Source organism: Tamandua tetradactyla, chromosome 1 (assembly GCF_023851605.1).
Source record: "Tamandua tetradactyla isolate mTamTet1 chromosome 1, mTamTet1.pri, whole genome shotgun sequence".
Classification (NCBI taxonomy): Eukaryota; Metazoa; Chordata; class Mammalia; order Pilosa; family Myrmecophagidae; genus Tamandua; species Tamandua tetradactyla.
The window spans coordinates 21539847-21561661 of record NC_135327.1 but is presented as its reverse complement, the minus strand read 5'-3'; the positions used below and the strand labels follow the sequence as shown (position 1 = coordinate 21561661).

General features: G+C 50.8%; 1 protein-coding gene and 1 long non-coding RNA gene across 2 annotated transcripts; one reads left to right on the top strand and one right to left on the bottom strand.

Moving 5' to 3' along the window:
• Positions 1–1622: 1622 nt before the first annotated feature.
• On the bottom strand, positions 1623–11933 carry LOC143643133 (uncharacterized). Its single transcript, XR_013156141.1, has 3 exons — positions 11719–11933; positions 10425–10892; positions 1623–1913 (listed from the first exon to the last, which is right to left on the bottom strand). It is a non-coding gene; the product is annotated as an uncharacterized LOC143643133 (long non-coding RNA).
• Positions 11682–15006, top strand: ID1 (inhibitor of DNA binding 1). The gene is made up of 2 exons (XM_077111924.1): positions 11682–12232; positions 12496–15006. The coding sequence occupies exons 1-2, from the start codon at positions 11810–11812 to the stop codon at positions 12535–12537; spliced, it is 465 nt and encodes a 154-aa protein (XP_076968039.1). The 5' UTR covers positions 11682–11809; the 3' UTR covers positions 12538–15006.
• The last annotated feature ends 6809 nt before the right edge of the window (positions 15007–21815 follow it).

Sequence of the window (21815 nt, the reverse complement as noted above, 5' to 3'; positions counted from 1 at the left end):
TCGCTAGCGGTAAAATTCTTCCACCAGGGAAACCCCTAGACCCGGACCGGACCTCGCACCCCGACCCCGTCCCAGTGGTCCCCGGTGGTGGCCGCACCAGCGCACCTTCCTCGGCCCGCCCTCAGCAGCCGCAGGGGGAGGGCGGCGGGAAAGAAGGCCGGTTTTTTCCCAGGCGCTCCCTCCCTCCCTCCCCCGCGAGCATCTGGCCACGAACATCTGCCCGCAGCCTTTGTCCCCCAGCCCTGGACCGACCTTGCACCCATCTGCCACCGCCCCCGGCCCCCGCCCCATCTGCGCACGGGTCTCCCGGGGCGGTTCCCGGGGTCCCCGCCCCCGCCCCTGTCGGTCCGGCTCGGTTCCCACGGGTCGAGCGCGGGAATCCTGGACTGCCCATCTGCCGCGCGCGGCGGCGCGGTCCCGCGGATTTCGCCGCCAGGCGTCCCGCTGTGGCAGGGGTCCCGAGCCGAGGAAAGCCTTTCAAACGCGTGCGGATCACAGACAAAAACCCGGCTTCGGGGTCCCTCCTCTCCGGCCTTGGCACAAAGTTACGGCCCAAGAAGGCTGCCTGTTAGGGCAAAGGGCGCCGCTGCGCTCAGGCCCGCCCCTTCCAAGGGCCAGTTTGACAAGCTGCCCGCCGCCCCCCACCCCCACCCACCCTGCCCCCTTCCTCCAAGGCCGAGCACTTTGGGTTCCCCTGCCCAAAACCTTTGCTTGCACTGATTCTTCTGCCCGAAATGTTTCTTTCCCTCGTTTCTTGCCTAACTTTTTATTTTGTGGAATTTAAAAATTACAGAGGAATATGCGGTTTTCGTTACAAATACCTTATTTCCCAGCCCAGATCTGTGGAGTTTGCTGGATTTGCTCCCCCCCCCCTTTTTTTTTTTTTTAAAAAAAAAGCTCTACAAATGGTGCTAGTTTTTCTATTAACCAGTGCTCCCTTTCCTTTTTTCTCCAAGACGATTTGCCACCCCCTCCCACAATTAATATCATGACTTGGGGGCATATTTTCTTCTAAACTGTTTTTGTTAAATTTTTACTAGAAAGAAATGTATTCATGAACAACATATAACATTGTTTGTAAATTTTAAATTTTACACTTTTTTTTTCTTCTTTTTTTGCATGGGCAGGCACGGGCAACTGAACTAGGGTTCCCCTCATGGCAGAGGAGAACTCTGATACTGCGCCGCCATCTCTGCCCTCAAAATTTTACGCATTTAAAAAGCCATTCTATATTTTCGCTGAGCAAGATCATATTTTGTATATACTAGAAGAATGCATATGAGTCTAGTTTATTCCTGTTGAGTGCTGTGTACTATTCCATTGTCATTTTATTTCCCTCTCCTCCTGTTGTCAGACAAGTGGGGAGTTTTCACTTCGTTGCTGCTTTAGACAGGGCTGCCAATGTGTTGCCCATGTGTTCTGCATCTCGTGCACAGAACTTTAGGGTATGTACGTGGGAGTGAATTGCTGGGTCATAGGTTGTTCAAATGTTCACTTTTACTCAATATTGCCAAATTGAGCTCCCAAGTGATCACACCAGTTTACTTACCCACCAGCAGTGGACGAAAGTTGCTGTTTTCCACAGCCTCACTAAGACTTTATACTAAAGACTTTAAAACGGTTTCACAATTTAATTGTGGCACACATCCCAGATGTGCAAGCACTGGGGATCAGGAGCATCTGCCTCCCCCTTCCTCATCTTTCTTCATCCCGGCTGAGATATCACCTCCTCCTGTGGGAAGGCCTCCATGACCTCCCCTAGCTGGACCGGGAGTCTCTCCAGGGCCATGCCTCCCACAGCCCCTCGCTTCCTAGTCACAGCACTCAGGAGGTGTTTGTTGGCTTACTGTTCAGTCTCTCTGCCAGTCTGTGAGCTCCTGGGCAGGGATCGCTTTTGCAAAGCCGGGAATAGGCTGTGAGAAATATAAAGAAGCTTTAGACAGTGCTTGCAGGGGCTGCATCTATGCTCAGTGGAAGGGGTTCCCTTTCTAGTCCAACAAGATGCCCTGGCATTGGACCAATTATTGGTGGCATCTCTGTCCCCAGCATGCAGGCACAGCAGACACAAACCAGCTACGTGGGGCTTATTCCCGTTTGGTTCTCCCGCATCTGACCAGGAGCACCAGGCTGCATTTGTTCTTTCCCTGCAACGCCCAGCACATCCCAGGAGCACACCCATTGTGGACAGGATAACTGGATGGCATTTAATGACTCTAAAGTTCTGAGGTTCGGAGGTGGAGCAAATAACCAATTACCTAACAGGCATTACCTCTAGGAAAGGGGAAAAGTGACAGTAATAAACACAACGAGTATCTGTTGAACTCTGTGCCAGGCACTGTTCTAAGCTCTTTATGTCACTCAACTTGGTTAGTCCTCGGAGAGATGGGGACTCCTACCATACCCACTCTAACAGATGGGAAAACCGAGACTGGAGGAAATGAAGGGGTTTGCAGTCCACAGCTCAGGAGCAGGGGAGCCAGGAGGTGAACCCAGGGCTCTTTGGTTCTCTGAGAGCACTCCCTCTGCTCTATCTCCAGGAAGAGTCTCTTTCCTCCTTAAGTGTTTCTGGGACTACTTAACTTCCTTTTAACCAGCACACCACTGCTTTTGCATCAGCAAAAAATAGTAAGACTTTTTTAAAGATTTAAGAAGAGATTTTCATGAGTCACAGGATTTGGAGATTGTAGGCGCGCCCCCCTGCCTGAGGTGAGGGAGCGGCTGAGGGTGCCGCCCCCTGGTGACAGGGTACTCACGGTTGGGTGGGGGCTGCCGGGGGTTTCACTGGGTGCGCAGGGAACTGGGTGGGACGCTGGGAGATACGTTCTCAGCGGGTTTCCGGGTTCCGGGCTCGGGCAGGAGGGGGTGGGGAGCCAGGTGTGCGAGAGGTAGGTGAGTCAGGAGGCCAAAGGCGGGGCTGGGATACCGCGCGGGGGAGGAGACTTCTGGAAGGGGGGGTCCCTGGGCTCTCCTGTCTGTCCCCCGGTGGGCTTATGGGGAACCTCCGAGACCCCCATCTGGAGGCCTCGTTCTCCAGTCCACCTAATCCCACTCGCGGGTACTGCGTGGACCTTGCAGCTGAGGCGTGGGCGGGCTGTGCCCGGCTCTTCCCCGCGGTGCCGAGGGTGCGGCGGCCCGGCCTCGGGGCGCTCTCCGCACCGGCCTCCGTCAGGTCGTCGGGTCAGAACTCTCACGCCTCCACCCTGGGCAGGGCTCCCGGCTGCGGCCGTGGGCGTGAGAGGTCGAGATCTGGGCTGGTGTGGTTGGTTGTGAGTCTGTGGGACTTTTGCAGGATTCTGAACTGTGTGTGTGTTGGGGGAGGAGGCCTGTCTACACCTAAGAAGACTTTGGTGATGGTTGGGGGGCAATTTAGTGTCTGTGAAGTGGTGTCAGGTACATGTTGATCGGGCATGAGCACGGGGTGGGGGGGCAGTGTTTAGGGAAACCGGTGGAATCCATCTGTATATCGGTTGTTCTGTGTGTCTCTCTGTGTTCTCTCTGTGCATCTTCATGGGGCTGGGGTGTCTGTGAGAGCAATACTCATATAGGTGTAAGTGTGTGTTCTGTTAGGTGAACACTTGTGTGTAGGGCATATGTATCTGTGTGTTGTGTTTGTTGAGGGGATTGTGTTGGTGTGTTGCTTGGGTGTGATGACTGGGTGCTCTGTATGCTGCCTCCTCGGGTCTCAGTATTTTTATTGATGTGTTGGTTTGTGCACTGAGGGCTGAGTGTCATCGATGGCATATCCTGGAGAGTTGCCGCTGGGCCGTATGTTTTGACATGCTGCTCTGCTGGGTGTGTGCACTGGTGCATTGCTGGCAGTTGGATGTACTTGTGTCACGGGACCAGTTGTGCAAATGCGTACTGTGCTGGTTCTGTGGGGATGTGTATTTGTGTGTTGCTCTGTGGGTATGTGGAACAGTGTGTGGCCCTGCAAGGTTTGGGCTGTGCTGAGTGGCCTGAGGAGGGAGCTCCCTGAGCCCTGATTCTGCCCTCTTCCCTTTGCCACTGGAGACCCTGGGGGCAGCAGGGGACCTTTGTCTGTCCACAGGAAGGCCCTCCCCTTGCTGGATCTGCTGGGGACTTGGGAGGGGCCCAGACTGGCCGGCTCCAGCCTCCCGTCCATTGTTCTGGGGCCTCTTTTGGAAAACAGGATGGGAGGCAAAAGGTGAATCTAGGCCTGAGCCCCGCTCCCTGAAACAACAACCCAGTAGTCCAGCACAGAACCCATGGCATGGAGGGCTGCAGAAGTTTCCATTTTGCAGATGGGCAAACTGAGATCTAGAAAAGTAAAGGGTCTTGGCAGAGGTCTCATAGCCTGTTAAGGGGAGAGAGCTTGAAGCCAGAAGCCGCCCCCCCTCCATGTTCATTCACAGCCTCCTGCTAGGGTTGGGGCACAGTAAAATGAGACCTCTGGGAGGACACAAAAAATATCTATTCTGACCCTCTTTGTGGTTACCACTGAAGTGTCACAACTCTATGGGTTACGTTCAAATTCTGTACCCACTTTGCATGAGGAAACAGGCTCATAAAGCAACAAATTAATTATTTCAGCAGATATTACTCTAAATAGTATTTCTTCGAAGTACTATGCTGGGTTTACCCTCTGAGGGCCGGGCTCTGCGCTCACCACTAGGGACGCGGCAGTGACCAAGGGAGCCAACGCCCTGCTCTCCTAGAGCTCACTCCCTGGCAGATGTGGAGTGAGGGGTGGGGAAGATGGACAATAAGAAGAAAACAAAGATCACTTCAGATGGTAATAAATAAAATGAATAATTAAGGTCAGGGGGATGGGAAGGAAAGTGAGTAGCCAGGGGTGGGGGTGGGAGTGGGTTTCTGGGAAGGCTTCTGAGGAGGTGACATCTGACCTGAGCCTTGAAGGATGAAAATCAGCTAGTCTCGCAAAGATCTGGCCAGTGAGTATTCCAGGCAGAGTGAACAGCAAGGGCAAAGGTCCTGAAGCAGAACCAAGCTAGTTTGTAAAGAGGGCCAGGTGGCAGGTGAGGGCGTTGCAACAGATGCTGCTGCGGAGGGGCGGGGTGGAGGGCGGGGCCCGCAGGCAGGGGGAGGGGTTTGGACTTTTTTCTCTGATCGCAGGGCAGCAGCACAGTTTTTGCTGGGCTCCCAGTGCTGGGGGGGGGGGGGCGGGTTAAGGGAGGGGGCGGCCCTTGTGGTCTCCTGTTACAAGGGGGTGGGGGGGAGCAGGGACAGCCAGAGCCAAAGGTCTCTCCCCCGCAGCTCCGGCGGTCCCAGCCCAAAGGCGCCGGCCTGGCGGCTGGAAGACGGCGCTGTGCAGCGGGCACATCTGGGGAGCAGCTGCCGGGCCAGGGCCGGGCCGGGTCACGTGGCCGCGGGGTTGGGGGGACCGCCGCCGAGCCTGTAAGGCCAAGTCTCCGAGGCGCTAGGGAATGTCCCCGCCCTCAACATGCGTTGACGAGGATGCACTGTGGGGACTACAGGCCGGCACATATGCCCCGGGCTCCTGCCCAGCCCCTACCTCAGGAGCCAGACAGCCTGGGGTCAATGCCACCTCCCAGCTGTGTGACCTGAAGCAAGTAACTCAATCTCTCTGGGCCTCAGCTGTAAGGAATATATAACATCACTACCTATTTCATGATTAGTTGTCTTGGATTTGTTGCTTTGTCTTTTCCTCATTGAACAAATACTTGTGGAGCACCTCTGTGTGTGCCGGGTACTGCCAAAGGCCCTGGGCCCTGCCCTCCTGAACTCACCATCTTATGAGTCAGGCCTAATAGAGTGAGCACCTAGCAAATGTGAGCCATTGCCTCAAGCCCTGCGGGCCAGAGCAGAGGCCACACAGTGGCAGGCAGGACAGGTGGTGTGGTGACGGAAATAATCATGGAAAAGCGTTCCCTCTCATCACCAGATCCTGCGGCCTGCCCTGGGCTTATTTCACTCTCACAACCACACTATGGAGAGGGATGGGCAATACCAGTTTACAGATGAAGAAACTGAGGCATGGCTTGTTAGTGGCAGAGTCAGGATTTGAAAGTGTGAAGGGCTGGTCCCTTCTCTTTGGACCCGACATTCCCATCTGTGAAATAGGCTGTTATTATCATACACCAGCTGTTGCTGCCACAGTCCCAGGAGGCAGCTCTGAAAATCAAAGGGTGCAAAGTATGTGAGAAGGGCTTCCTAAGATTAGTAGCATGGATCCTGGGTCAGAACGGTGCGGGGTTTGTTTAAGGAGCCCTCCCAACTTCCTGGCCATCAAAAGGGGTCTGTTTTCCTGAGCTGACCTGGGCAGGTCGGGCTGGGAGGAAAATGCTCACTCCATTCACAGTACCAAGGAGAAGGCCAGAAAAATGCCCTGTTTGGCAACAAGATAAACAGGTTATCTTTATTTAAACTCCTTGTCAAAGGCCTTAAAATGTAAAAGAGAAAAAACAGCACCTAAGAGGACTGAAAGTCTTCTGGACTGAATCAAAGCCGTTTCCCCATAGGCTGGGTAGGTGTGTCGGGGTATGTTTATTATTTCAGTTGGAAGCTTGAACATTTCAGGGTGTCTGTAAACCTGTCCCCCAGGGCTCACTAAAGACCTGGAAGCAAAATTGCCACCAGTTGGGCCCCAAGGGCTTGGCCTGGACTTGAACAGATGCTAATACTACGCATTATTTCATGTGCACCTACTGTGAGTCTAATCTCAATGGCGTCTCACAATAACCCCCAAGGGAAGGTAGGAACTTTTATCATTTTGCCAATGAGGAAGCAGAGGCTCATAGAAGTAAAAGGTCTCACTCCAGGTCACACAGCAAAACAAGGGTTTGAATCCTGAGCTGTTGGACCCCAGCCCAGCCTGTCCACTCTTCCTTCCGCAGCCAACTGTTTCTTCCCAAACCTTCAAAGCTTTACATTTTTCCAGCCACCTGTGCCCCCTCCACACACCTTCATTCAAGCCATCTCTCCTTGTGTGTCTCCTACATAATATGTACAGAAGAGGTCACCTCTTCCAGGAAGCCTTCCTGCGACCTCCAAGGTAGAAATACTTTGTGTTTCCACGGCATCTAGCAAGAACTTTCATAATGTAGTCCTGATGTGAGAATAATTACCCTCCGTGGTCTAGCACAGCGCCTGGCCTGGGGTGGATGCCCATAAATGTTTCATGCAGAATCTAAGCACTTAACCACTGGGGGTTCTACTTGTCCCTTGACTTTCTCTCCCATTTGTCTGCAAAGTGTCCTTGGCATTCTACTTCATCCTGACTAACAGTCAAATCCAGAGGGAGGTATAAAAAACATTTGGATTCGGTGATAGAATGCTCGCCTTCCATGCGGGAGACCCGGGTTCGATTCCTGAACCATGCACCCCAAAAAAACAACATTTGGAGTGGCTTTTTATTACCCTAAGTAGTACGCATATGCACATTTATTTAAAAATAGACTCAAGAAATACCCGTGTGTAATGGGTCATAGACCTAAATGTAAGACCTAAGATTATAAAACTTCTAGAAAACATAGGAGAAAATCTTTGTTATTTTCTTACATATGACAAGAAAAGCATGATCCATAAAATAAAATAAAAAATTGATTAACTGGACTTCAAAATTAAAACCTTCTACTTTTCAAAAGATGCTGTTAAGAGAAGGAAAAGACTAGGCACAAACTGGAAGAAAATATTTGTAAATGATGTATCTGATAAAGGACTTGTATTCAGAATATATAAAAAATTCTCAAAACTCAATGATAAGAAAACAAGCAACCCAATTAAAAAATGGCAAAAGATAAAAGAGTAGCATGTGATATTGTACTGTAGTTATGCAAGATGTTACCATAGGGAACCCTGGGTGAAAGACAGAAAGGAGTTTTCTATATTATTTCTTACAACTCCACTTGAATCTACAATTGTCTAAAAATAAAGTTTTTTTTTAAATGACAAAATAAGTGAAATGGCATTTCACCAAAGAAGATATACAGGTGACAAATAAGTACATGAAAAGATACTCACATCTTTAGTCAACAGGGAAAGGCAAATTAAAATTTGTATTGAGATACCACAATCCATCTATTAGAATAGCTAAAAAAAAGACTGACCATGCCAACTGTTGGAGAGAATGTGGGAGAACTGGGAATCTGATACACTGCTGGTGGGAACATAACATGGTCTGACCACTTTAGAAAACAGTTTGGCACTTTCTAACCAAGTTATACAAGCATCTACCATATGTCCCAGTCATATGACTCCTGGGTACTCACCCAAGAAAAAGGAAAGCACAGGATGTTCGTAGCAGCTTTAGTTGTACTAAGCCAAAACTATCAACAACCAAATGTTCTTCAACAGCTGAATGGATAAACAAATTGTGATACAGCATACAATGGAATACTACTTAGCGATAAAAAGGAAAGAACCAGTGAGATATGTAACACATGGGTGAATCTCCAGTGACAGAAGCTAGGTTCAAAAGGCTGCAAAAAAAGTGTATATACCATAGGATTCCATTTATATAATATTCTAGAAAATTCAAACTAATCTACAGAGAAAGCAGATAGAGTGTTACTTAGGTACTTGGGGCAAGGAGAGATAACAAAGGGGTATGAGGACATTTATTTTTTTGGGGGGGGACTGAGTATGTGTTCCTTCTCTTGATTGTGGTGTTGATTTCATGAATGTATGCATATGTCAAAGTTTATCAAATTGTATACTTTAAATATGTGCAGTTTTTTGTATGTCAGTCATACCTCAATAAAACTTTTTTAAAAAACAAGAATGAAATACCTATGTGAAGATAAAAGTGAAATCCTTGTTCCATACTGCTCTCCAACTCCCTCTACTTCCTTTCACGGCAGTAACCCCTGTTAGTAATTTGGTGTTGATCCTCTTGTCTTTTTTTTTTAACTTTTAATTTAAAATGTTTTCAAACTTATTGGATAGTTACAAAAATAATACAAGCCTCGTACAGAGAACTCCAACCCACCCCTATTCCCCCAGATATCCAGGTCCGCCACTTTCAACATTTTGCCACATTTGCTGTATCGTTTTTTCCACCCAACTATCTTATCTGACATTCTATCTGCCCATCTTTTTTTTTTTTGCCATTAATATTTTTATTGGAGTGCAATTTACATACAATGAAATGGACAAAAATGTATACATCAATTTTTTTTTTTTTTTTACTAATTCATATACTTGTGTAGCCTACACCTCATCATGATAAGGAACATTTCCATTCTTCCAGAAAGTTCACTCACCCCTCTTTCTGGCAACTCCCACGCTCCACTCCCAGAGGCAACCACCATTCTGACTTCTTTCACCATAGATTAGTTGTGCCTGCTCTAGAACTTCAAAGAGGAACCACACAGTATAGTGTTTGGGTTCTTTTCTGCAGCATCATGGTCCTCCCTAGTTTTTTTGTTTTTTTGGTATGCATTTCCAGACCCAAGTGTACTCAGGAGCAGTATGTTTGCTTTTTTTTTTTACATATAAAATGTTCTTCCCTGGGGCCCCAGTCTGTCACTTGCTTTTCCCATCTGACCATACTTTTCACCTGCCGCATAGGTGCTGACAGCACTCATGTTCCAGTCATAGTTTATATCATGCCACAGCTGATGGGCATTTAGATTATTTCAACTTCCCTTCTTGCCAACAGCACTACAATGAACACCCTTGAGCAGACATCTTTGTGCCTGGGTGTTGAGGTTTCTCTGGAATCAATTTGTGGAAACAGGGTTGCTTTTTCGATTCACAGTCAATAATGAATTTTCTGATTTCCTCTGGCTGACCAGTGTCCCTCCAATTCTTTAGCAATAATTTATGCAGCAAAATGCTTTCTTCCATCACTAGATAATTGCTAAACAAGGTCTGGAAAGTTTGGAGAGTTTTTAAGTGTGTAGCAAGGGAGTGGGGAGTCCTGCTAATTCATTGATGATGTTTCTCTCCTTTGAAATTGGTCTCACAGAAGTTTTCTGGGTTTCCTGAGGCGGGGGGTAGGGGGCTGGTTTAGTAGCACTTCCCCCAAGACTGTTGGAAAACAAAACCTGCTGATACTTAGTGATTTAATTGCTGGGGGGAGGGGAGACCATAATGTCATCCTTTCCTTTGTAAGCAGAGGATTTTATCACTGCTAACCCTGTGACTAGTCTAAGCCTCAGTTTCCCTGCCTGTGGTATGCCGAGGTACTGGAGTTAAACTGCTGGCCTCCATCAGATACCTCAGGCACTAAACTACTGTGTCCTTTTTATTTGTAATGCAGCCATTACAATAGCTGTGACTCTAGAGAGGCCTTTTGAGCCAGTTTCCTTCTTTCTCTGAGACCACACAGTTCCTCTCTAAAGAGTTGTGGACAGGATTACAGAAAATAAAGGCAAACGTTCACACAATGCCTAGTACAAGTAGGAACGCAATTAGCGGTCATTTTTATGACTAAATACCAGGAAGAAGATACTAGGGCTCAGAAAGGGTGCTCGACTCACCTACATTCACCCAACAGCTGAGCTGGAATCGGGACTTGGGCCTCTCCCCAGACAGAGAGGGGAGTGGCGGGGAGGCTCTGCAGGAACCTCCCAAGCGGTAGGACAGGGTGGGGAGACTCGCAGGTGTGGGGCGGGGAGGGGAGGTGACCCCAGCCAGACGGCCTCGCCCGCTCAGAGTGCATTCCCAGGCCCCCGGCCGGAGGTTCGCAGGTGACTGGCAAAGAGTGTGGGGAGAGCAAGCCCAGTTTGCGGTCTCCATGGCGACCGCCCGCGCGGCGCCAGCCTGACAGCCCGTCCGGGTTTTATGAATGGATGACGTCACGGGCCTGGCGTCTAACGGTCTGAGCCGCTTGTTTAGCCGCTGACACAGGCCGGCCCGGGAAAGGGGGGGAAGACTCGAGCTTCGCAGCTGCCGCGCCGTGGGAGGGAGACCCTGCTCCGAGGTCTTTGAGAAAAACAAAATCCCAGCTATAAAAGGAAGAAAAAAAATTAAAATCACCGGTTGCATATTTGGGGGATTTTTGCAGGGGCTGCAAATTTAGGGTAGAATTCGAGGGTGCAGACCCCACTTTATTGCGCGCCATTTAAAAAAAAAATCTAGTTCAGGTCCTGGAGGCAAAGTCTTCCCAACCCTAGAAGACTTTCTTGAATTAATTGCTCCTACCCGGAGGGACGTGGGTAAACCCTCCCGGCCCAGGGGTCTTTAGCCAGCACCGTTCTCGTTGGCATTGGGGAAGGGAGAACAGCCCGGGGTGTAGAGTGCAAAGAGGAACCCACTTAAAACTTCGGCCCAGATCTTCTTCTGGAGATCAGGTTAGAGAGATAATCTTCCAAGCAGGTCTGAAAACTTAGGCTCTAGTCCTGGGAACGTTTGGCGAGCTAAAGCCAGTCGACTCTGCGTCTGGGTCTCAGTTTCCCTCGTCTGTAAAATGGAGCTCGAGAGGTGAGAAACGGACACGGGAAAATGATCCCGAAGTCTTTATCATCATCGGCAATACCGATTTAGCCTCGCTTGTCTCCTTCCGGACGCTCCCAAAGAAGCCCTGGTGTCCATTTGCCGCCCCTGCCCCGTGTCCTCCCACCCAGTCAGTTTTAAGAAGGGATCGGGGTCCCCTTTAACTTGTGCGGGAGGGTGCTAGAGTTGAGCAGGGGGCGGGACCCGGGAGCCCGCAAAGCCACGCCTTTAGGCCGCACATTGGCTGCTTTTAAACATTCTGAGCCCGCCCCGTAGGGGCGGCCACGGAGTCTTTATAAAACCAGGCGCTGGCCCTCGTTTCTCGCTTTCTATACTCGCCTTCCTTTGCTCTTTCGTCTTCTTGGTACACCTGGTGTATTTCCTCCAGCCGCTTGTCCTCCTCCCCTCTGTCTATTGCGACGCCAGAATCATGAAGGTCGCTAGTGGTAGTGCCGCGACCTCTGCGGGTCCCAGCTGCTCGCTAAAGGCGGGCAAGTCGGCGGGCGGCGCGGGCGAGGTGGTCCGCTGCCTGTCGGAGCAGAGCGTGGCCATCTCGCGCTGCGCGGGCGGTGCTGGCACGCGCCTGCCCGCGTTGCTCGATGACCAGCAGGTGAACGTGCTGCTCTACGACATGAACGGCTGCTACTCGCGCCTCAAGGAGCTGGTGCCCACCCTGCCCCAGAACCGCAAGGTGAGCAAGGTGGAGATCCTTCAGCACGTCATCGACTACATTTGGGACCTGCAGTTGGAGCTGGACTCGGAATCCGCCGTCGGGGCCGCCGGAGGCCGGGGGCTGCCGTCCCGAGCTCCGCTTAGCACCCTCAACGGCGAGATCAGCGCCTTGGCAGCCGAGGTGAGGCCCGAGTTGGGAAACTGTAGACCATCTTCCTTCTGCGAATGGGGAAACTGAGGCCCAGAGAAGGGAGGGTGGAGGCGTGCCCCTGTGTTCGTTTCATTTCTTGAGCCTCTGGCTGTGCAGACTTGCTCCAAGAGACCTGCAAAAACGTGGACCTCTACCCCCGCGTGTCCCCGGGAGTTGAGGGACCGGGGGACCTGCCGCGCTTGCCACCCCCTCCAACCCGTCCGCCTCACCTCATTTCTCTCTCCTTTTCACAGGCTGCATGTGTTCCGTCGGACGATCGCATCTTGTGTCGCTGAATCGCCGTCCTCGGGGAACGGCGGACCCCAGCCCTCAAGAGGGGGAGAGGAAAAGTGTGTCCCCCCCCCCCTGCAAGCGTCTTGCCGGAACTGGGGGTTTGCAGACAAATTGAAATATTGGCAGCCCTGGGGCGCTTGCTTGATCAGGCGGACGGCTAGGGGACTGGAGAAGGGGGAGGATTCCCTCTGCCAGCCTCCGGGGTCTCGGGACTTGGCTCGGGGGGAGGGACTCCCACCCCGCGTGTTTCTGTTTTTTGAAAAGCAAGACATTTTAAAAAATGGTCACATTTGGTGCTTCTCAGATTTCTGAGGAAATTTATTGCTTGTATTGTATATTACAATGATCACTGACTGAGAATATTGTTTTACAATAGTTCTGTGGGGGTGCTTTTTGTTATTAAACAAATATTTTAGATGATAGCAAAGTCGCAGTGGCTTCTTGGGCTGAGGGATGGGGCCTGGGGGCGTGCGGGTTGACCCCTGACCTGGCTTGCTGCTGATATGCTGGACCCGTGGCAACCGAAGGGCCACATCTGGACTTTTACCGACCTGAATGAGCGTTTCCTTGTCTTTAAAGTCTATTCTTAACCCCCAGGCCTGGCCATTTCCCTGCATCCCCCATGTCATAAAATTAAATCCTCTAGCCCTCTAGGGTTTCTCAAAGTGGTTCTTGGGCCAACTGGATCACCTGGGGAGGTTGTTAAAATGCAGATCAACCTGCCAGTACCCCCACTGAGGCTGGAAAGTATTGAAGTCATTTAAGTTGGAGAACTAGGTCATTGGACCATCAGTTCCTTGCCAATATGGAAGGGAAGTCCAACTTGTCTGAGGCAGGCTGCTGTAGCCCCATTCCCCAGTGGGAGGTGCCTACCCCAACAGGCCACCTTGCCCTGGATACCAGACCTAAACAGGCTTAGCCCTGGGGTTCTGGGCTTGTCCAAGTGGGTGAGCAACTTGGCAGGGCCAGGCTGGGCACAGCTGCTGGGCCACCTGCTCTGGTCCAGGCTGAGCCTCCTCACCCTGGCCTGGCTCTGCCAGCAGTTCACATGTACCTCCTCGTTCCCTGGGGCTCCTGTGTAGGCTCTGAGGAGGGGGTGGGCCAGCCAGGTCCCCAGCTCCTAAACTGAAGGAAGATGGTGTTGGCAATGGCCTCTCTGCCTGGACAGGTGTGTGTGTGTGTGTGTGTGCATGCACTCATAATTCACGGGGGTGTGCATATGGGTGTCTAGACGTGTGTGTGTGACATGAGTGAACTGGTAGCTCCCCCCAGGGGCTGGGTCATCTGTTCACGTACAGGCCCTGTGCGTGGGGGGGTGGCGAATGAGGATACTCGTGGGAGTGTATGCAGGAGGGTAAATGTGAGGACATGTGTTCTGCAGGTAAGTGTGCAATTTCCAGCTATTTGGGCTTAAGAATTGTGCCAAAATGCATTGTGAGCCTCTCTGAGTGGGTCTAGCTCAATGCATGGGTTTGTGTGTCTGGGGCCAGTTGGCATTCCCGGGCCTCTGGATCTAGGGAAGCAGCAGTGACTGTGGACTGACAAACCCTCCGTTTAAAGTTGAGGTCCCAACTCTGGGAACATCAACTCTCAAATATCTCTGCCAGGTTAACCCCTCTGTATTTCACAGGGGGAATTCGAGTCCCAGAAAGGACAAAGAACCTGTCCCTAGGAGGGCAAACACTCTTAATATATTTTGTCAAAAGGGAAGATAAATAGTAGCCATTATGCTGAAGTTTTTACATAAAGGGTTTCATGGATCTCTGGAGGGCTAAAAGCTGGATCTGATCCCCATCTTACAACAGGTAAAACTGAGGCTCAGAGAGGCAGTGATCGAAATAATAAAAGATTTTCATTTAACGAGCTCTAAAATAATGCCAGATGCTGACCCCACACCCCTCAAAGAACAAAGTATTTGTAGGTAAATTATGTTGTTTGATACCACCACACCCCTTCAAATGGACTAATCTCACAAGGTTATTGCACAGAATAAAGCGCTCAGCACAGGATTTGGCACGTGGTGTTTATTTGATAGAGACATATGTAGGTATTATTACTATTAATTTTCGCCTGTGTCCCAGTGCCTGAAACACAGGCTAAACATCTATTTATCATTACTATCTCCATTAACTGTCGTCCGCGGGTCCCTGCAGTGTCCTGGAGGCGCACGTGTGCGCCCACTCTCCCCCCACGTGCGGGCCCCCGTATGCCAGCCCACCCACGAGGACACGGGCGCGTCCCCCTGCAAGTCCTACAGGACAGGGCCTTTTTGCCCAGGAGGAAGGGGCTGTGGCGGTGGCGGGGGCCATCTCCCCCGCCGTTCGGGCGCCTTCTGGGTTCCACGTTTCCCTCTTTTTCCCCTTTGGCCCGGCCCCAGCCCATCTGGAGGCCGGCTCAGCGGCGGCCTGGGAGCGTTTCCATCAGCTGGGCCCGAGGAATGCGGAGCTATTTAACCTGAGCATCCCCAGGTGTACGGAGGCGCCGCGCTGTCTGGGGCCCGCCGCCTTTGGCACCGCCGCGCTAGACAAACAGCGCGCCGCCCCCGCCCTGCCCCTCGGCCCGCAGCTGCAGCCGGGCCTGGGAACCGGCGGGCGCCGGCGGCTTGCACAAGAGGCTCCAGGACTCGCAGAGGGAGGGAGGGAGGAAAGGGGCCGACGTGTGTGTGAGGCACACAAAACCCTGCTCCTTTCAACCTCTGCTTGGAAAATCATTAGCGCCTTAACCCCTTCTGGACAGGGCGCTGCTAGGGGCGGGGGCGGGGGGCGGCCAGAGAAGCCCCGCACTGGACCCTGCCTCTCCGAGGCTGTGTGGATCTAAGACAGGGCTTTTGAAATTGTAGCAAAAAACGTGCAGGGTGTTTATTCTGTGCCAGGCACTGTACTGTTTTTTAAACGATCAATTCATTTACTCTTCCTCAGAACCCTAGGGCAGAGGGTGCTCTTACGAGCTCATTTTAACGATCTGCAGCAGCTAAAAGAGTTTTAGTCGGAGTCACGGAGAATACAGTCCCGGAATCAGCCTTGACTCACATCACCTCACCTCTCTGGGCCGAGGTTTTCTCACCTCGAAAAAGGGCTTTGAATGAAGTCCACCCTGGGGATCACCTGCTCCCCTGGACATCAAAAGCTTAGCAGCATGCCTGGCTCATGGCAGACACTGAGGAAATGTTTTGAGCCTTTACTAACTAATGTCATTGTCTTAACAACCCTATGGAGCAGTAGCAGCTGCAAGTTGCTATTCCCACTTCTCAGATGAGAAAATAGAGGCTTCACAGAGGTGAGGTGACCCCCCAGGTCACATTGGGACATCAGCCTGGAGGGCTTTTCCAGAAATCAGGCTCTCACTCCTGTCCCCACAGGGCATCCAAGTCAGCCTTTCATTTGATCTCTAACTGAAACCACTATATTATTGCTTTATTTATATTTATAGGAACACATTAATATTCATGATATAAATATTATATTTGTGTGTGTTAAAAGAATCAATGGGATAAATGCAAGACATCCAATAACATATCCCAAGTTTTGCAACCCAAGTTTTGGCCGGTCTTAATTTTAAATCTAATTAGAGCCTCAAACCGTGGTAAGGACCCAGGTTCCCTAGGGTTCTGAGAGGTCCTAGGCCAGGTGCTGTGTGATTTGGTTGGGAGAGGACAGGTCACACTGCCAGGCCGACGACCACACTGCTGAAAGGTCTGCTTCTGTCTTGGATTGCTGAGGGGATACCAGGCCCGGAGTTCTGAACCCCATCCCCCAGGGGTCAAGGATTTTTCACACACAACCAGCCTTACGCCAGCCAATTTGCGCCCCAGATCTCAAAATTGGCTTGCAAAGGGGGTACCGCTGGAGCCCACACACTTTGCCTTCTGGGTCTCAAGTTCAGCGTTAGAAGATTTCTCCACGCCGGCCACTCTTATTGAGCCCCGGGAACGGCCAACCGGAGGGCCCTGTCCCCCCCCCCATCCCGGGGCCCGTAGTCACAGCACGGCTTCCGGGTGGCGGGCGTGGCCTCGGATCCCAGCGCGGCTGCCAGCAGCAAAAGGAGGTGAGTCACGACCCAGGGCTGGGCGCCGCTGTCCGGGAAAGGGAAGGGAAGGAAAGAGGGGAGGGGGGCCTGAGGGAGGAAAAAGGAAAGGAAGGGAAGGGAAGAGAGGAAACCAGAAGGCAGGGCAGGGAGGTGCGTGGGAGACCACCCGGGCCTGCTCTCCCTGCCCCGACTCTTGCAAAACCTTCACCTGCAAAACCTCCTTCCCGAAGCTGCCCTGAGCGGGGCGCCCCAGACCTCTGCAGGGTTGCTTGAGGTCTTGTACAAAGCGAGAATGGGGGAAGGAGGGTGGCTGTGGGCCAAGAGGGGGCAGCAGAAGGCAGACCCCAGTTCAAGGCGCAGGGCCACTTCTGATGAGGCCACTTGCTTCACCACCCCGACCCTCGGTGTCCCCAGCTTTAAAATAGGTATTGCACTCACTGTTCCCAGCATTCAGTAACATCGTCCTGAACTCATCCACTCCTCAAGCCCCAGGCCAGGCATCGTCACCTCTGTCTGGATATCGTACCAGCCCCCAGTGGTTTATCCCACAAAGTTACAAAGCTGCCATGGAGCTTTACAGGAACAGGACTGCAGAAGCCAGCAATTCACATAACGTCCTTGCCATCTTGGAGCGTACCTTCTAGTGGAAGAAGTGAGACTGAACAAATAAAGACGTATAGGTATAATCAGAGGCGGATTTACCCTGAAATTTATAAAGCATAAGTCTTCTCACCTGCTAAGGGTTCGGTCATATGTCTTGGTAAAATTTGCAGTTTTGTGTTCTTTTTCGTAGAGGCCCCACAAAACCTAGATTCGTCTCTGTATATTCGGAGAGGATGGAGGAGGGTCCGAGCCTGAGGCACGGCTGCGGGGGGCGAACCAGGGTTGTGTCTACCGGGTGCTGTTCCTTCCTTCTACTTGGGACCCCCCGATTGAAGAGCGGGTGGGCTAGACCCCTCGGGAGCAGCCGGGCGCTTTTACGCACCTGCACGCGGCGGCTTTCCTCGGGCCACAGGCGCCCCCTTCCTGGCAGAGCCGGAGCTGCGCCCGCCCGGGCAGGAATCGAGTTCTGGAGGGTCCCGGCGGCGAAGGCTGGTGGCCCGGCGACCTCTAGCGAAACTCTTGAGAACTGCATCCAGAGCTGGGGGCGTTATTGGGAGAGTGTATTCCTACGTCTGATAAGCGTGAATGCGTGCCTGTGTGTGTGCGCAGCAGGCGACGGTTCCAGAAACCTCCACCCCATCCCCTGCTATGATCACGACCTCCCTTAGCTACTTTCCCCCTATTTCCTCGTCCTCTTTCCTCTTCTTTGCCGTGTGACTTCCCTCTGAGCCTCGTTCCCTTACCCATGAAAGATCTTGGGCGCAGTTCTTAAAAATCTGCTAAAAATTGTGAAATGTATAATGCATACCAAAGGGAAAATACAGTTTCAAGATAATATTTTAAATATAGTAATAAAATGGTGGCCTCAAGCGTCAGCCATCCTGCCTGAGAAATACAAATATTCTCAGACCTTTTGAAGTCCCTGTGTGCGCCCCCTCCATCAAATCCTCTCCTTCCTGCAGGACGTTGCTGCCAGCCAGAACGTCGTTACTCAGTCATTTGTTCTTTTATTGCTTCTGTGTATGTTCTGGGATTCATCCTTAAACAACAATCTGTTGCTCAGTTTTAGCTGTTTTCTGACTTTCATATAAATAGAATCACACTGTATACAATTCCCTCTCACTTGCTTTTCTAATACGTTGTGAATTACATGTGAGTCATCTGTATTGATGTGTGCAGCCTTGGTTCCTGCATTTGCACTGCTGTGCAGTATTCCATTATGTGATTTGCTTTTTTTTACCCAATCTTCTGTTGATGGAGCTTTGGGTGGTTTTGTGTGTTTTGCTCTTGTAAACAGTGCATCTCTGAATGTCCTGGCACATGCCTCTTGTTACGCAGGTATAAGAGGGAGCAGCAGCACTGGGTATGCACGCTTTAAATGGTACTAAGTTGGACTGAAGCCAATGTTGATGACACAGAAGGGTCAGAACTGGGAGCCTTCTGGGACTCTTACCCTAACCCTCTCATTGTAGGGAGAAGAAAAAGGAAAGCCCAGAGAGGTCGAGTGACTTGCCCAGAGTTGAAGCTAAGATCGCAACCCGGGGCGCAATTTTGGGGGTAGAGAATGGGAACATATTTCTGACCCTTTTTGAGGATTAGCAAGACTATTGTATTTTTTAAAAAATTCCTTCTGGGTTAGATTTAGAACTTTGGGCAAAGTAGAAACACAGGCTATTCCTTGAAAACGTTTCTCCAGACAAACACACACTCATGTTCACTTCATCTCCCAGGCCTGCCCATTCTCACTCCTAAATCCACCCTAAATCCACACCCTTCTGCCCTCCCCCCGACCCTCCCCTGGCATCCATCATTTCTCACTGGATCACTGCAGCAGCCCTTCATTGATCTCCCTGCTTCCACGCTAGGCCCCCCACATTGTCCACATAGAGCCACAGATCTTTCTAGAATATCGGCAGGTATTAGCTGCTTAAAAGCTTCCTGTGGCTTCCTGTGGCTTCCAGTTGCTCTCAGAATAAAAATTCTGATTCTTGACCACAGCCAGCGCAGGAAGGTCTGGTCCATCATCGCCACACTCCATCACTCTGTTCTCCTCCTGGTTATTCTTTCCCGTTATTCTTTCAGGAAAAGAATAGGCCTTTGCATGAGCTGTGCTTGCTGCCTGAGAGTACATCCCATAAATCTTGTCATATAGGTCTCAGCCCAAATATCACCTCCTCGTAGCCACCTCCCCCCTACCCACCTATCTCTTTTCATTCTCTGTTTCTTAATCTGTTTTTTTGTCTCTTTCTTAACATCTGTAATTGTCCTGCAGCAAGTTACTTAACCTCTCTGGACCTGTTGCACTTAGAAGAACAGCCTATGGTCCTCGTGACAATTTGCTTACTGGCCACAAATTCGTTGGCGGCCCCTCCAGGGAGAGATGGGTCTATGTCCCCTCCCCCCGAAACTGGGAAGGCATCTGTGGCTCTTTGACCAAAAGATTATGGCAAAAGTAATGCTATGTGATTTCTGAATTAGACATAAAACGTCTACAGCTTCCGCCCGGCTTTCCTGGGGTGCTGACTCTGGGGGCAGCAGGCTGCATGGAAGCTATCTGACTACCCTGAGATCACTGTGCTGGACAGACACAGAGAGGCACTGCGGGAAACAGTTGCAGCTCAGCTCAGCCTTCCACTCGTCCAGTGAAGCCTTGGCTGCCCCAGCCTAGCCCATCGGCCAGCTGAGTCACAGTGCGTAACCCTAGTTGACGCCATGGGGAGCGGAAGAGTCATCCAACCAAGCCCTGCCTAAGTTCCCGACCCACAGAATCCATGAGGTCTAATAAAATGACTGTTGTTGTAAACCACTAAGTTTTGGAGTAGGTTGTTAGGTAACAATACATAACCAGAGAAATCCAATTTGTTTCTTGTTTATTATGTCTGCTTCCACTAACATGGGAGCTCCATGAGCTGCTTAGTGCTCAACTGTATCCCCAGTGCCTAGCGCAGAGCCTGACACATAATTGGTGCTCAATAAATATTTGTTAAGTAAATGGCAGAGTGGATGAATAGATGGATGCACGCCACGCTCTGGGGTTCAGCTCCATTCGCCCAGCATGAAGGAGTTTCTGGGATAATCCTGCAGACAGCTTGGCATCAGGAAGAGGGAGCCTGGGGCTCTGCCATCCCCTGGCAGCCCAGTCCCCAGCCCCAGAGGTGGGTCAGCAAAGCCCACCATGGCATCGGGCTTCCCCACCCCCTCCCATAAGTGCCCTCCTGCCCTGGCCTCTCTTCTGGGTCCCAGCCTCTAGACTTTACCCAAGATCCTTCTGGTGATGTCTTCGAAGGCTCCTTTACCTGAAGTCACCTCTCCAAAATGCTAGTCCAGTTTGGGAACTCTCCCAGGGTCCCCTTCTTGACCTCCAGAACTACCCCACCTCCCACCCCCAGCTTCTTGATCACACACAATAGCAGGGATTCCTCTCAGACCCCCCAGTGCCCACCCAGAGCCCTCCAAAGCACTGCCTCGCCCCATACTGCCACCCCCTAACCTGCCTGTAGAACCCTCTTTCCCATGATTCAGTCCCTTAGCGATGACAGCACCATCCCAAGACACCTGCTAAATGCCCAGCCCTGTACTGGGTGTTCTGCTGACACTATCTCATCTCAACACTTCCGCAACCTAATGAGGTCAGATCCATAATTTTCCCACTTTGTGAATGAGAAAGCTGAAGCTCCAAGAGGAAATAACTAGTTTCAGGGTACATGGCTGGCAAGTGCCCTTCTGGAATCCCGTTCATCATCATCACCATATCATTGGGGGTCTAACTTTTTTTTCTTTTTTTTTAACATGGGCAGGCACCGGGAATCGAACCTGGGTCCTCTGGCATCGCAGGCAAGCATTCCTGCCTGCTGAGCCACCGTGGCCCACCTGGCTCTAACTTAGTAAGCACTGGTTATAAAGATAATGATCCACTAAGGGATGCTAAATTCAGTGAGAGAAAGTTTTAAGAAGAAACAGGATATTCTGATAGTTTCAAAGTACCTCTATCGATATAGTTAGTTATCACAAAGGGTAAAATAAAAGTTTATCACCATAGAATGCATTTCCGCATCATGTACTTCTGATGGGAGGCAATGAAAAAGCCTTGCCTTCACTTCTGTGATCTTTTTTCCCAGTAATATACAACCTCAAATCGATGAAGAGAATACCTCAGAAAACCCAAATTGACAGACATGCCACAAAATAACTGACAGGTCTTCTTCGAAAGTGTCAAGGTCATGAAAGACAAGGGAAGGAAAGAACTGTCACAGATTGGAGACCAAGGAGACATGACAACGAAGTGTAAGGTGGGGTTCTGGGTTGGATACCAGGACAGAAGAGGGACACTGAGAGAAAAATGTGCAATCCGAATAGCTTTTGTACTTTAGTAAACAGTGATGTACTAAGTTGAATTTCTTAGTTTTAATTTCTCCCTCATTTTTGAAGGACAGTTTTGCTGGATATAGAATTCTTGGTTGGCAGTTTTTCTCTTTTAATAATTTAAATATATCATCCCACTGTCTTCTCGCCTCCGTGGTTTCTGCTGAGAAATCTACACATAGCCTTATTGGGCTTCCCTTGTATGTGATGGATTGCTTTTCTCTTGCTGCTTTCAAGATCGTCTCTTTCTCTTTGACCTCTGACATTCTGATTGGTAAATGTCTTGGAG

Bases quoted from the DNA above. Each gene is read 5' to 3' on its own strand.
- ID1 (XM_077111924.1), top strand. From the start codon at position 11,810: ATGAAGGTCGCTAGTGGTAGTGCCGCGACCTCTGCGGGTCCCAGCTGC. The intron at 12,233-12,495 runs GTGAGGCCCGAG...TCCTTTTCACAG, and splicing joins TCAGCGCCTTGGCAGCCGAG to GCTGCATGTGTTCCGTCGGA.